Source organism: Ipomoea triloba, chromosome 10 (assembly GCF_003576645.1).
Source record: "Ipomoea triloba cultivar NCNSP0323 chromosome 10, ASM357664v1".
Classification (NCBI taxonomy): domain Eukaryota; kingdom Viridiplantae; phylum Streptophyta; class Magnoliopsida; order Solanales; family Convolvulaceae; genus Ipomoea; species Ipomoea triloba.
The window spans coordinates 27461720-27475860 of NC_044925.1; the positions used below are offsets into that span (position 1 = coordinate 27461720).

General features: G+C 35.5%; 1 protein-coding gene across 1 annotated transcript; it reads right to left on the reverse strand.

The window, feature by feature from the left end:
* Nucleotides 1-2240: 2240 nt before the first annotated feature.
* Nucleotides 2241-6256, reverse strand: LOC116032106 (beta-xylosidase/alpha-L-arabinofuranosidase 2-like). The gene is made up of 7 exons (XM_031274507.1): nucleotides 5807-6256; nucleotides 5249-5536; nucleotides 4976-5145; nucleotides 4022-4119; nucleotides 3554-3904; nucleotides 3073-3483; nucleotides 2241-2899 (listed from the first exon to the last, which is right to left on the reverse strand). Exons 1-7 carry the CDS (start codon nucleotides 6218-6220, stop codon nucleotides 2325-2327), a joined length of 2307 nt encoding a protein of 768 aa, XP_031130367.1. The 5' UTR covers nucleotides 6221-6256; the 3' UTR covers nucleotides 2241-2324.
* Between the last annotated feature and the right edge of the window lie 7885 nt (nucleotides 6257-14141).

A 14141-nucleotide genomic window follows, 5' to 3' on the forward strand; every position in this document is an offset into this window, starting at 1 on the left:
GTGGTGGATCATATAACTACATCCATCAACTTATCTAGTGATGATTCCTATACTTTTTTAACCTACCCCTATCCCGATTCATAATGGATGAATATAAAGGGTGAGTTGGATTTTATGCGAAATTTGTATATATAAAACTCCTTTAATTTCAAATTTAATTTTTTTTTTAAAAAAAATCAACATTTACCCACCATTTAGTGTCACTCACAAAATGTATGATTCATTGGGTGACATTTGAGTGAAACAATTGTCAAAATTTACAATTGTCAACCCAAATTGTTTTTCCTTTGGATAAAGAGAAAATCTACCATTATTATTTGAAAATGTACACTAGTATGACTTCTTTTTCAATGTTCAATTTAAATATTGCATTTATAGATAAACTGAGAGTATAGTGCGTGCTAACATGTGTATAGAGAGGATTTTGTTTCGTGAGAGAATACATAGCGGTTGGAACAAACTTTGCGATTCTCAAAGACTATACCAAAATTGATCTGGGGTTGAAAAACTCGAATGACAAGTCAACCATTGATAACTGATTTAACACACTCCAATCCATCAACATTGTTTGCTCCTCCATCACTTTAGGCCAAACTCCTTCTCTATTCCAATGACTAAAGCTTCAACATCAAAATTGTTTAAAGCAAAACTTAACCCTTCATTCAAAGTAACTAATCAAGAAATCAAGTTCACGATTAGGCCATTTTTATGAATGGGTTAAAACTTAAAACTGGTAACAGACCTTCAAATCCACACATTCAAAAAGATTATGGGATCTTAGGAAACTAAGTAAAGCTTCATTTCATTGATTGCAACTCTTTATAGTGGACGCCGAAAAGAAAACATTGATGATAATGATCATTTCTAATGTTTCTTCCCGTTCGGTTAATTTAAGATTTCACAAATTAAAGTAGTATTTTCCTTTCCAAGATTTGCAGTCTCAGAAATGAAGTTTGCAGCATAATCTCAATCAAAAACTCAGTACATTCGATAAGCTTCTCTATAAGACTGCTGGCAAAGAATTGAATGCACTTTGTAGTCCATTTGGAAAGCAATTAAGAACATATATGTTTCCCTTAGAATTCAGGTCTGATTTGATTTCAATTCTCCGGGCAAAACTCGACGAAAACTGGGAGTCTTCTCTTCGCACCAGGGCCATAGAGAACAGTGTGTATATGAGCATTTACATCTTCCTTTGTGGAGGAATCTTTAGCCTTTCCGGGCAAGACAATCTTTATACCATCATCCTCCGGACACCAGCCGCCGCCTGCACGCGCCGTGGCCGCTGAAGCCACGGCGGCGGCAGGGGCGGTGTCTCCACTGATTTTGTGCTCTTTGGGCATGGCCATTGCTGCCGGCTGTGGTTGTTGGGAGAGAAACAAATGAGTTTATAAAGTCATGCATCAGACTAATTAATCTCGGGAATGATATACATTAGAGACCTGTCTAAAATGGATGAAAAAATTTATGCAATATTTAGATAATTTAAGATATTTTTGGTGTGATTTACTTGTCCAAAAATATTGTTTTGTCAGGATGTGGTCCCAGGATAAGAGATTTTGCCTTTTGTAAGCAAGATATTTTTAGAGTGATAAAGTTGACTAAATGCAATGGTTGCTTAGTTGGATATGGTGGAAGTAGGGTCAGTATGATTTAGGCAAATGATGTTTCTTATTTTTCACTTGTGAACATTTGCTAGATATTCATTCACTTGCTTAGTAATTGTCAACAAAAGTTATAAAATTGATGCATTGAATTGAGGGATGAAAATTTATCTAAACATACTAGTTTCAATATGCTCTGTCATTTGATTTTTAAATTTCAATTGACTAATGTATACTATTCTCAGCTATGAGTTTTTTGAGAAGGCTAAAACTTGTATATTTTTCATTTTGTGACTAATTTTGATTTCTGGCTTACAGAAAGGTTACAAGGTATCTGCCTAGAAATTTCTTAGCTCAAAATGGTGAAGCCATGAACTTATCTCAAGCCCTGAAAGTAAAAACCAAAAAAGAAAGTGCAAGGCTGTTCTATGAGATACTGGAATGTTGGTTTGGTCCATTTTATTAAATCATCTTAACAAGAACTTTTTAAGATATTTGTGTGCTTGAGTCTCCTAACCTGAAGCAGATGAGGTTCAAAATTTTCAAAACATTTTGCTGTCCATTTCACTTTCAAAAACCTGCATGTTTTCTGAACAAATTTGATATCTGGGAGAACATACAAAGTTACAAACTTTGTAACAATTGGTATCAATTGAATATATTCCTTTTATTTGTTCCTTCGATTTTCGAAAAGAACGTTTGTGACTGATGATGACAGACTCAGATTGTTACAGTTAAAGAATGTTCCAAATCTCCTATGTGAAGCACATGATGTCCCAGGGCAACTTTTCTATTGCCAGCCTCATCAACTACACTCAAATGCTTGCAGACATCCACACTGAACCTCACAATCCCTTCTTGATTTGGGCTCAAATGCACCTTCTGGAACCCCAGCAGGTGTTTCTGGGGTGCATTGTGAACCCGGGGAGGCGACGAGAACAATAGAACTGTGTGGCTTCCACTCATTTGCCCCACATTCTTGACATTGAGATGAATGTCAAATGCTGCATTGCTGCAGGTGTGGTCTACGGCCTCGATGGATTTACATTCTGAGGTTCGACAGACGTGGCCTTCCTCAAGAGGGAGGGAGAGTGTCTCGGGGGCGCCACGTACTAGGTTGTGCTTGAAGGTGGAGTAGCTCAAGCCATATCCGAATTTGAAAACAGTCGGGCCGGTGTAGAACCTGTAAGTCCTGCCAGGGTAGCCTGTCTTAGGATCAGGCCTCATTCTCATGTCTGTCATGTTGACACTGTCTGCATAGGATTGTGGGTACCATGTCATTGGTAGCCTCCCACCTTAACAAAAACAAAAAAAAAAACAATTTATCAGCTTTAATAGGTTGGGAAAGTAGTTATGAACAGATAATATATTGTAATAGAGTCAGTAGTACTCAAAAGAAAAAAAATACTTCAAAATCAAGAAACTTTTATGCATTTTCTTGGAAATGGAATTCAGATTGGATTCTCACTTGGATTATATGACCCACAAATCACATCTGCAATGGCTGATCCACCCGCCTCACCGGGGAATCCAACCCAAAGAATGCTTGTCACTTTGGGATCATTCACTGCAAACGTTACGTCCATGCCACCTGCAGACATTATGACTAGAATGACAGGTCCCTTAGCAGCCTTTGCAACCGCAGATACTAAAACAGATTGCTGTCCTGGAAGGGTGATGGTCGTTCTGTCCAACGATTCCCTCTCGATGGATTGGTCAGATCCCATCACCAACACGACAGCATCAGCTGCGGATGCAATTTTCGTTGCATCATCGACTAGGGCCGTGCCACAGGCTATGTTGTCACAACCTGGTGAGTAACTTGTTGCAGCTATGGCTGATAGGCCTTGTAAAGGACTTGTGACCTTACACGGGACACCTGTGAATTTCGTACTTTATAAGCAAAAACGTTGGGGTAATATTCGATTATGCAAAAAAAAACACTATACCTTCATAGTTGCTGAGCATGGTTTTGGTCACATTCCCATTGGGGCCAATTACAGCTAAGGATTTTATAGCAGTGGGGGATAAAGGCAGTGAGCCTGCAGTGTTTTTTAGCAACACAATGCCTTGTCTTGCAGCTTCGCGGGCGAGTTCTTGGTTATCTTGGGTGCATACATCTTTGGGACCAAGATTCCCATATAGTTGCTTCCTGGGATCACCATCAAAGAATCCTAGTCTCATCAGAGTGGCAAAATTGTTTGATACAGCTCTGTCGATTTCGGATTCCTTCACAAGGCCTTTGTCCACTGCCCCTTGTGTGTTTTTGCCCAAAAATGTCCCACAGTTAAGATCCACCCCTGTTACGTTAAGCCATCACCAAATGTTAGGAATGCACAGAAGTTTAAGGTTTAACAACATTGTTCTTTTTTTTGAAAGTAACAACATTGTTCTTTAAACATTAAAAATGGTCTTACCTGCATTCAGCCCTAGAGCTGCAGTCTCCTCTGGTGTTTTGGTGTAGTGTTGGGCATTGAAAATCACATCAAATGAGTCACAGTCTGTGACAATGTATCTGAATCATTTGTGCAGACCAAATGTAAGTTTAAAATGGCTAAATAGTTATTACTACATTACAACCCTGGTCAAGTTGGTCATTAACTTGGTAATCACATTATTACAAGTTAACTCCTATTGCCCATTGGTAGTTGTCTATTGACTTTATTGGTTTGAACCGGTCAGCTATGGACAACCTAGATTTGTTTATCTCCTTAAAGTCGGTTAAGATGTGCACACCCATAGGTTCAACTTCTACTGACAGCAGCCTATTGACCTTTATTGGTTTGACTCAGTCAGTTATAGGGATGTCAATTTGATCCGTCCCCGACGGGGATCCCTGATCTCCGCCTCGACAAGAACGAGGATAGAGAAACTTTCAAAGAACGTGGACAGAAACAGAGAATGTATGTAATTTCTCGTTTGGGATGGGGACGGAGATGGAGATAACCGCCCCACCCAAATAATTATTATATTTAAAAATAATAATAAATAATAAATTATTTCCTCAAAAGAAAAATAAATTATATATATATAATCAAAATTACACTAATTTAAGATTTTGACTAAAAATTGACTGGGGACAGGGATGAGGACTATTTTCAATTTCACTCCGGGAATGGGAACGGGAACGGGGACGGGGACGGAGAGTATACTTCTCGCCCCCGCCCCGTTGCCATCCATACTCAATTATGAATAACTTCGACTAGTTTACTTATTTGTAGTCCTGTGTCGGCTATGATGCACACACCCTCAGGCTCAACTATCACTGAGAACGTCCTACTGGTCTTCTTAATTTGACTCAATCAGTTATAGACAATCTAGACCTTTTTGGCAATCCTCGTTAGTAATTTATAAATGCAGCAAATTATTACCCATTTAAGCCCCATTTGCCTCTAATCACCCCAGCCAAAAGGTCAGGATCACCACAGGTTGGCTTGCCATTAACCTGGTTGTAAGAACACATCACACTCGCAACGTTTCCTTCGCGAATACACGCCTCGAACGGAGGTTGGAAGGTGTCATCCATGTCTTGTTGTGTCACCTAACCCATCACACAACACAGAAAAAAAAAAAAACATGTTTTCCCTTACCTTCTGCTAATTGAGAACATATAATGTACAGAAACACAATGAAGGAACACCTACCACTGCATTGAAAGTGTATCTCTGAATCCCTTTCCAATTGTCCACATCATAAGCAGTGTAGTGTTTGCAGCAAGACGCCACTTTGAGCTTCTCCTTGTCACCGTCATCCCTCTGTTGCAGGCCTCTCACATATCCGGCCGCATATTTGCCGGTAAGCGTCGGGTCTTCGCCCGGAGTTTCCTGAGCTCTCCCCCATCTTGGGTCCCGGAAGATGTTCATCGTCGGCGACCAATACGTTAGCCCGGCTAAACCAACATTGTGCATTGCTCGCGCCTCCGTAGACACCACCTGCATGGCACAACAAATGTAAATAAATGTGCAAATTTTATTCACCTTAGGTCAAACTAATTTTAAGTTCCCAAACCCTGTCTAAGGGCTTTAGAGGGAGTAAATTCTAAATAACACAACAAATTAACAGTCTGATCAAATTAACTAAAAGACTTAGTTATTGAATTCAGCTTAAACTAAAAAAGTCAATAGTTCATCCCGGTTATCAAATCAACTATGCAACTTAAGTAAAGTTGACCTGAATAAATATGCAATTGTACTAAATTGTACCTTTCCGATGGTTTCAAACAAGGTCTCATTGAACGAGGCGGCGGTGAGAATAGGCGCGGGGAAGCTGGTGGCGCCGGGGACGAGACTAGTGAACTTGACGCCGGGGCCGACATAAGACACGCCATGTAACGCCTCCGACCACCACTCATACTGCGGAATCCCCAGCCGGCTAACACTCCCGGCTTTATTCACCAAGAACGTTATCTTCTCCGACAATGTCAACCTCTTCACCAGATCATCCACCCTCGTTTTCACATCCAACGACGAATCACAGAAGCTCAGATTCTTCAGCCCCGGATTCCCGTCAACATCGCAGGCAAAAATCGGGACATTCTGAGCCCAACCCGAGATAAAATTACAGGAAATGAAGAGAAGAAGGTGGATAAAACAGGGGAAAGAAACAGAGGAGGCCATTGATGACCTCTCTGAATATACAAAAAATAAAAATATGAATATGGTTTCTGGGAAGACGATGAGGTCTTATTATAACAGTGTGTGGGAAACCTCAAAATGGGCGAAAGAACACAGATGTTGTTTTGTAGCGACCCGTGAGGGACAACTGCAACAAAGTCGTATTACTGTTAAACAAATGCAGAAAAAAAACAGTGAAATTAATCAAGAGATTCTCTTTCTGGTCCTCAGCTAAATTCAAAGTGGTTTAAATACTGTTTGGGTGACAGCCATGTATAAAAATAATATGTAATGTTATACTCACACCGACCCATTTTATGTATCAGATTTAGTTAAAAAGTATAATTTAATTTTTTATAAGTGTGCACTGACCACTGAGTAAATCTGCTCATGACTTTTTAATATGAAAATTATATTTAGCTACTCAGGCTTTTTTTTTTTTTTGGACATTATTATTCCAATTTTGATGTATGGAGTAGTATATACGTATGAGGCTTGTTTTTAAAAAAATGCGTAAGAGACATTTGGGGTTGGTAAGTGGAATCATAAGCAAATTGTCTATTGGCAGCATGTACATTGAGTGGATTGTCAGTGTACACTCCACTTGCATGCAATGAATCAGTGGTTCATTGGATGGGTCTCCCGTGATTATGCGCTGAACTAAGTAGCTGCCGCCGAGCTGGCTTTCCCCGCCGATTTTCGGCGCCGTCCACGTTGGATGCTTCACTCCATCTATCACAACGCTCTTCTACGCTCCTCCCTTTTCACTTGCTTAGTTAATTAATTCATTTGCATTTTTTTTAATATTTTTTTCTCTAATGTCACGAGCTGTCCTGAACAGGTTTTAACTGTAAAATACACCTTTAAACCTGTACCATACTAAGACTAATCCTCGTTTGCACCGACCGAATTAAAGGGTAAAGTATTGCCAGATTAATTTTTTTTTTTAATCTTTGAAACATGAATATAATCAAAGATAACCTCGTTCAATTTACATCTTAAAAAGTCTCTTGCAATAACCATATTCGCAAAAGTGTTACTTACCTATAGGCTCTGCTTCCCAATCCATTGCACATTTTGGCAATTTCTCTTCACGCATATGGAGAAATCTACCTCGTTCCTCCAATTCTTAATCACATTAGACAAAATTTTAATTTTATCCTCTTGAATTGGAGTCACGGATAAGTATATGCCACTAGCTTGATATATATATTGAGACAATGGAACAGTACGTTCTGCATTGAATCAAGGTTGGCATGATTGAAGATTCCAAGCTTTCATTTATACTTGCCTATTAAGTATATATAACAATCCAACATTATTACTCATCACTATAAATATAACATTAATTTGCAGTTGAAATCGGCTTATTTAGTTCGGCTCCAACCGGTACGTGCCGAGCCGAGCCGTATTCAACATATTAATCATAGGCCAACCTCCGACATACGGAGTATTTATATTTACGGCAATTTGTTTGGTACGTAAATGAATATTAAATGAAAAAAATATCATATGTGATCTATAAGTTTGAGCACGGTCCACTTGCACCAAGTAGTCTAGACTAAGCCGAGCTGACGTGACACATTACACTTGTCACACTATTTGATTGATTTTCATGCATACATCGTCGACTAATCAGTTAATCGTATTCACTAACTAAAACGCGTTATGTTAAGCCTAATCGTCATGAGCCATCATGACTCTGGCCATAGGCTTGAGTATAAGTACACTGTATAACTCATTTTCTACTCCATATTACTACTTGTGCCATGAATCAATTGATGACTTATAAATAAGTAATTTCATGATTGTAAAACTAAAGTTAGTATGTGACAATAAATTACATCAAATAAGTCAAAGATTCACTCTTGTAAAGGGTCAAGAGAATACAAGATGCCATATGAAAAAGAAAATCAAATAAAATAAAATTTAATAATAATTAAGGCCATAGATCAGAGTGGTTCCCATGTTTTAGGATTTTCGTTTAGAGTATATCACATCCCACCTCTTGTGGATCGGATCGGCAGGCCATATATTAAATGTTAAATAAACAAATAGTATCGTCAAATCATGGATTAAAAAATAAAGAATAATTTATCCAAAACGATAAAATTATAGTTTATTAATTGCCAGGGTGTTTTTTCTTTTGTTTATTTATTTTTCTGGAAATTAAATCATATTTTGTAGAGTATGATTCGTAGATATTATTATTAATTAAAGAATTAGATTAACTAATAATTTTTATTTTATTAGTTTAATACATCCATCAACTGGTTGGTGTGTACAAGTTAAAGCAAATAAAGACAGACAATATAAATTCTAAATCCTCAATATACTGGTAGCTAGAGTGTCATATTTATAGAAACAAAAAAAAGAGGTAAAAAATACCATGTAATATCTGTTTATAACTGCTTTCTCAACCTATTAAAGCACAAAGAGTCAAACAAATAACTCCCATATAGAAGAATCATTCCGTGCCACCATACCACATTGGCGCATTTATTTCAACTTATATATGTTAACGATTTAATTTCCATTCATACTCGTTTTCAAAAGAAGTCTTGTGTGATTCCATGTTGCTCCACATTGCATGTTAGCTTTCCAAACATTTACAAGGATCTTATCCAAACTTGTCCTCATCATCATTGATTCATAGTGATCTCAATTTAAGGTGGTGGGTATACCTAGTAATCACAAATATTAAAGTCATTAAACTAAACAAAGCTAATTATAATCTCTACCACGAATCTCGTGAAAGTCATTATCACAGTACTAATGACCCGTAAAGCATTCCATTCTTGATTGATAAGTCATTCCAAAAATCTCCCAATCAAAACCCAAAATTTAATCATGGGACCCCACCACGTAGTATGTCGACATCAAATATTCAAATGCCAATGTATTGTATTTTATATAGTTGTCGACAACAATATACAAAACATCAGTCCAAGAAGTGCGACAATTCCGCCGTCTGGGTGGTGTTTATTTTCTCGTATAAAGTTTAAGTGTTTATTTGACTTTTTTTTTTTCTTTTGTTTTTTCTTCTTCTCCCAAAATGTTGAATCCCCAACTCTAAAAGTCCCATGTTCTGACCCGACAAAACATCTGGAGGATATAAATCATGATAAAACTCAGAGATTATAGAGAGGGTGAATGTTTAGATGAGTGAGAGGACCATATGTCATTCAACCATATTATAAATGGAAAATGATTTGCATGCACCAATTCTCATATCCTTCTAAAAAATCAAATATTCTTTCCACCTTATACACTCCTTGGTACTTAGTCTTATATGGTTTAACTATAATTATACACAAACATTGAGGTGACTAACAACACAAAATTTCTCCTCAACTGAACTATAGGGTTCAACACCTATATTTACAGTGAGGCAGACTAAGAATTAGGCGGAGAACTCTAATTTTAACCACTCAATATATCCAAATCTCAGTAACTTAGTACAACCTAGACTATTATTGGACTGAATTTTATTATGACTCACATCTGTTAAAATACTAATAAATATTCGTCAACAAAATTCAATAGGATGTTAGGTAATCCAAAGAATTGAAGAAATTTTTGAAAAAAAGAATTCTATGATATTTTTCTCTGTTGAATCCAGCCAGGTAAATCAATCATGTAGTTGTTTAGTTATATAAATTAACTAATAGTGTCAGTCTTTAATTAGGTGAGAACATGGAAAAATATAATTTTGAGCTTGAAATGTAAGAGATGCCGTACGTTAATTAGGTGTGCGCAGGCAATGTACATATCACATGGCCAAGGAAGAAATTTGAGGTAAAATCATCAAAATTATATTTGTTTATTAGTCTCCATCACATTTATTTATTATTAGAAAAAAGTCTAGAGTATCGATTAATACAGTACACTGCACAAAAAGGAGTGATCAAGTGATAGATCGAGCATGATTTGTATATGGGGTTTATTCTGTGCACACTACATAACCTTAGCTTGTACAGCCTCGAATAATGAATGCTGATTATCAAGAAATTTATCTGGTACGTGCACACAATACACTCTCAGCTAGTGATGATTAGTTACTGGTGTGAATGGAAACCAAAGAAAAGTTTAGTGATTATTACTTATCTTTTATTAAATTTGGTAGTGGTTGGGAAGTGAACTTGATCATCATCATCATCATCATATCCTGCTGGCTTGTTATTGATTGCTTCCCATACGCATATGGACTCAACACAACCAACCAAAAATGAAACAACATTCAAATATTCAATGACATTTATACCTAAAAGAATATATATATCATAGGTAATAAATTGGTGGACAAATCCTAAGGTGCAAGGGATTAAAATTTTGGTACCACATCTCACAAATTGTGATAAAAGACAAACATAATTAACATTTGATCAACATCATAGAATTTCATAATCACGATATCATATTTTCTCGATTACTTATACAATACTAGTACATACTCAATCATCTTAAAGATAATATGAGCATCATATCATATCATAAATTAAGTATCATAGAATTTCTCGGCCTTCTAAATTTGACCTTACATTTAAAAAAGAAATTCAAATTAAAGTAAACATTTAGTGCGAGGTTGGTCCAAAAGGAGAAGGAGGTGGATGCCTTTCTCAACAAAAGGAAACTAACCCATGGACTTCCATGGTATAAAAATTTCACCACTGTGTCATGATTTCATTGATAAAAAGGAGAAATTAAAGTAATAAAAATTATTAAACTATTTTTTTTTTGGGGATATATGAATCAGAATAAGCCAACCGATCAAGTAAGCAGAAAGTAAAAAAATTGAATTGAAATAGAAAATGAAAGTGTACAGTATTTTTCTATCTCGAGAAAAAAGTGTGGGTCTAATTGGGAAAGGGATAAAATTAAAGGGGAATTGAAGGATGAATGTGCAGCTGTCCCAAGTTGTCCCATAATGGAAGACTACCTAAGCTTCATGCAACCAAAAGATATTTCAATTCAGCAAATGGATAATGGAAATATGGGTTGGAAGCAATTATTTGCAAGCTAGGTTGTTGAGAACGACAGATTTTCAAGAAGTGGATAATAATGGGTTTTCAGGTCATGATGATGATGATGATGATGGGTGCTTAATCTCTTTATCATCTTCTTTATTCTTCTTTTTGGGGACGAATGTACGTGAACATAATAATTGAATGGGGTTGGGGTGCACAAAATTTTGCATGATTTTTACTTGCAGTAGAAGTTACTGCATGCTTTTGCCAGCCATCCACTTGCCTTTCCTATTGCTCTTACACTCACATGACTTCCATTTCCATATATAGCACTGTTATCACAAAGCCCAAAAAAAAAAAGAAGCATCTTAGTGTGGATGACATGACTTTATGCTCTTACTATTTAATCAGAAATTTACGGGTGTTGTCAAGCACGTTCAAATGAAATGTAGTAACTTTCTCATATGGAAGGTTATGAGATCGAACCTTAGTGGGGCCAGTATTGATTCTTTGTGCTTCAACTACAGGTTGATATGATAGAGTCAGTAGGAATTTTCAGTGTTTGGTTTGCATGAATAGAATTACTAAGAAATTAAAATTTTAGTTATAATCTATAATTCCCTCATATATTTCCTTTCACTTCAAATAAATGAGTTTCATTTGATGGAGGTGCACACGTACTGCAACATTGTTGCCAAACTTCTCTGTATTTATTCATTTAAATATTGAGATTTAGTCAAGAAATGAAAGATAGCTAAAGATTGGGATTGGATCCATTGGACCAAAGTTCCCTATATTATATTCATCGAGATAATGAATGGGCTTCATTTCATAATATTTCTTATTATAGTAGCATTGATGGATCACTAGCCCAGTTCTTGAATTGTATGGACTTTAATTAGATTGTGTAGCAGACCAAATCCAGGGATCACTGTCCCATATCTAAAGCAAATATTCACTACAAGAATGAAGATATTTAGTGACAATTTTTTTGTGACACATCGTAATTTAGTCACAAGTAATACTCTTTTTGTGACCAAAAAAATAATTCGACACTATTGTGTGGGATAATTGTGATAACTTTTTTTTCGTCACAGATAATATGGTAATTGTGACAAGTAAGTATTTGTTACGAATAAGTTGTCACTATTACTAGAACAATAGTGTCGTAATATACGTTGTCACTATTTATTGTCACTAAATGTATGTGCATTTTGGCGCCATTATAATTATGGCGGGAACGAATATAATTGTGACAAAATATAATGTTGACACAAATTTTTGTACTTTTTGTGACAAATAGTTGTTGGTCACTATTGTTTATACTATTTGTGACAACGTTTTTTGTCAATAAAAATACAATTGGTTAGTACCATTATTAGAAATGAGAAACAATTGTGAGAACAAAATATTGTTGTTACTAATATTGTCATTTTTGTGACCACCCCCAAAGTCACCACTCACCACCCCCACTAAGCCTAGAACTCATAACCTCCCATTTGAGAAAGACACTTCATGCCATTAGATCACAAGATCATTGACTTGTGATCACTTAAAATGCAAGTAGTTAGTGCCTCTTAAAATGCATGTAATTTTGAAAATAAATTTTATAATCACTCATTTTTAAATGTTCTTATGTGACAGAAAAGTTCACTATCACTTGTTTTACTAATTTGTCGTATCAATTTTTTTGGATGCTTCTTTTGTGGACAAATAGTTGTATCAAATATATAATATAATATAAAATATATATAATAAAATTTTTGTTATGGACCAATTATTCGAATTCGTTAAAGTATAATTTACTTTGTTTGATTAGCTAGGTAACAATTTCTCAAAATAAAAATTCAATTAGTTTGAGTCAAAATTAATCAAATTAATTGAATTATTACTCCTAACCACATTAGTCAATTATTTGCACATTAAGAGTCATCCTCTTAGTACAATTTTTGTACAAGATGGTTGTATCAAATATATAATATAAAAAATATTATACATAATAAAATATTGATTAAATTGACCAATTAATTGAAACAATCAAAGTATTAGTTTGGTTGATTAGGTAACAATTTCACCCACACAGTACTACTCGGTTACAATGTATTATTGAACAAGTTTAGTTTAGTTTTTTTGGTTATTTATGTACATTACCAAAAAAATTAATTATTTAAAATATTAATTATAGTCAAATATTCCATATTGTTATGTATTATTTCCTTAGTAACTTTTTAGTATATTTGGAAAGTCAATGATAAAAAGAAAGATCTCATCACAGTCCATTCACTCACGGTAGTAAAAACCCTCGGCTCGTCTCTCCCTCACTGCTCATCTGACTCCTTGGCAACGAAAAGCCTTCTTGATAGGTGATCATGGTGAAATCAAGAGGATGGCACTCCAAATCAAAGGCAACCAAAAGTCAAGCACCTTCCCAATTGTATTCTTGGAACTCCTTGGGTCAAAATCAGCATACTCGGAAGGTAATTAACCCATTGTATATTAGACTAGTATTTCATATGTTGTAGAACCCACTCCCCTGCGTATGCATATGTTTGCTTTTGGTCTTGGTAATGATTTTGATGAAGGTTTTTGGGTTGGACTTGGGGCTTTGCTAATAAATAAATGATCATGTAAGCAAAAAAAAAAATGATAAAAGAATAGTGGCGGCGCCTCATTTTTTTTTAAATATATATGTCATCTTACTTCACATGATTGTATGTAACTATGTATTACACGTTTAAATTTTTTTAAAAGTTTTGCGTGTTGAAGTATGTGTGTGTCTATTTACACTTTGAAAATTCATTTGCTATTATTTTCGGTATGGAATATATATTTTGATTTATTAATCTATACATATTAATCTTGCTTTATCAATAACTCAAATTTTTTAATTTATTTATTTATGTGTAGAATGGTCAATCTTAAAAGACTGAGATCGTTAAAAAGTTCAACTGATAAGC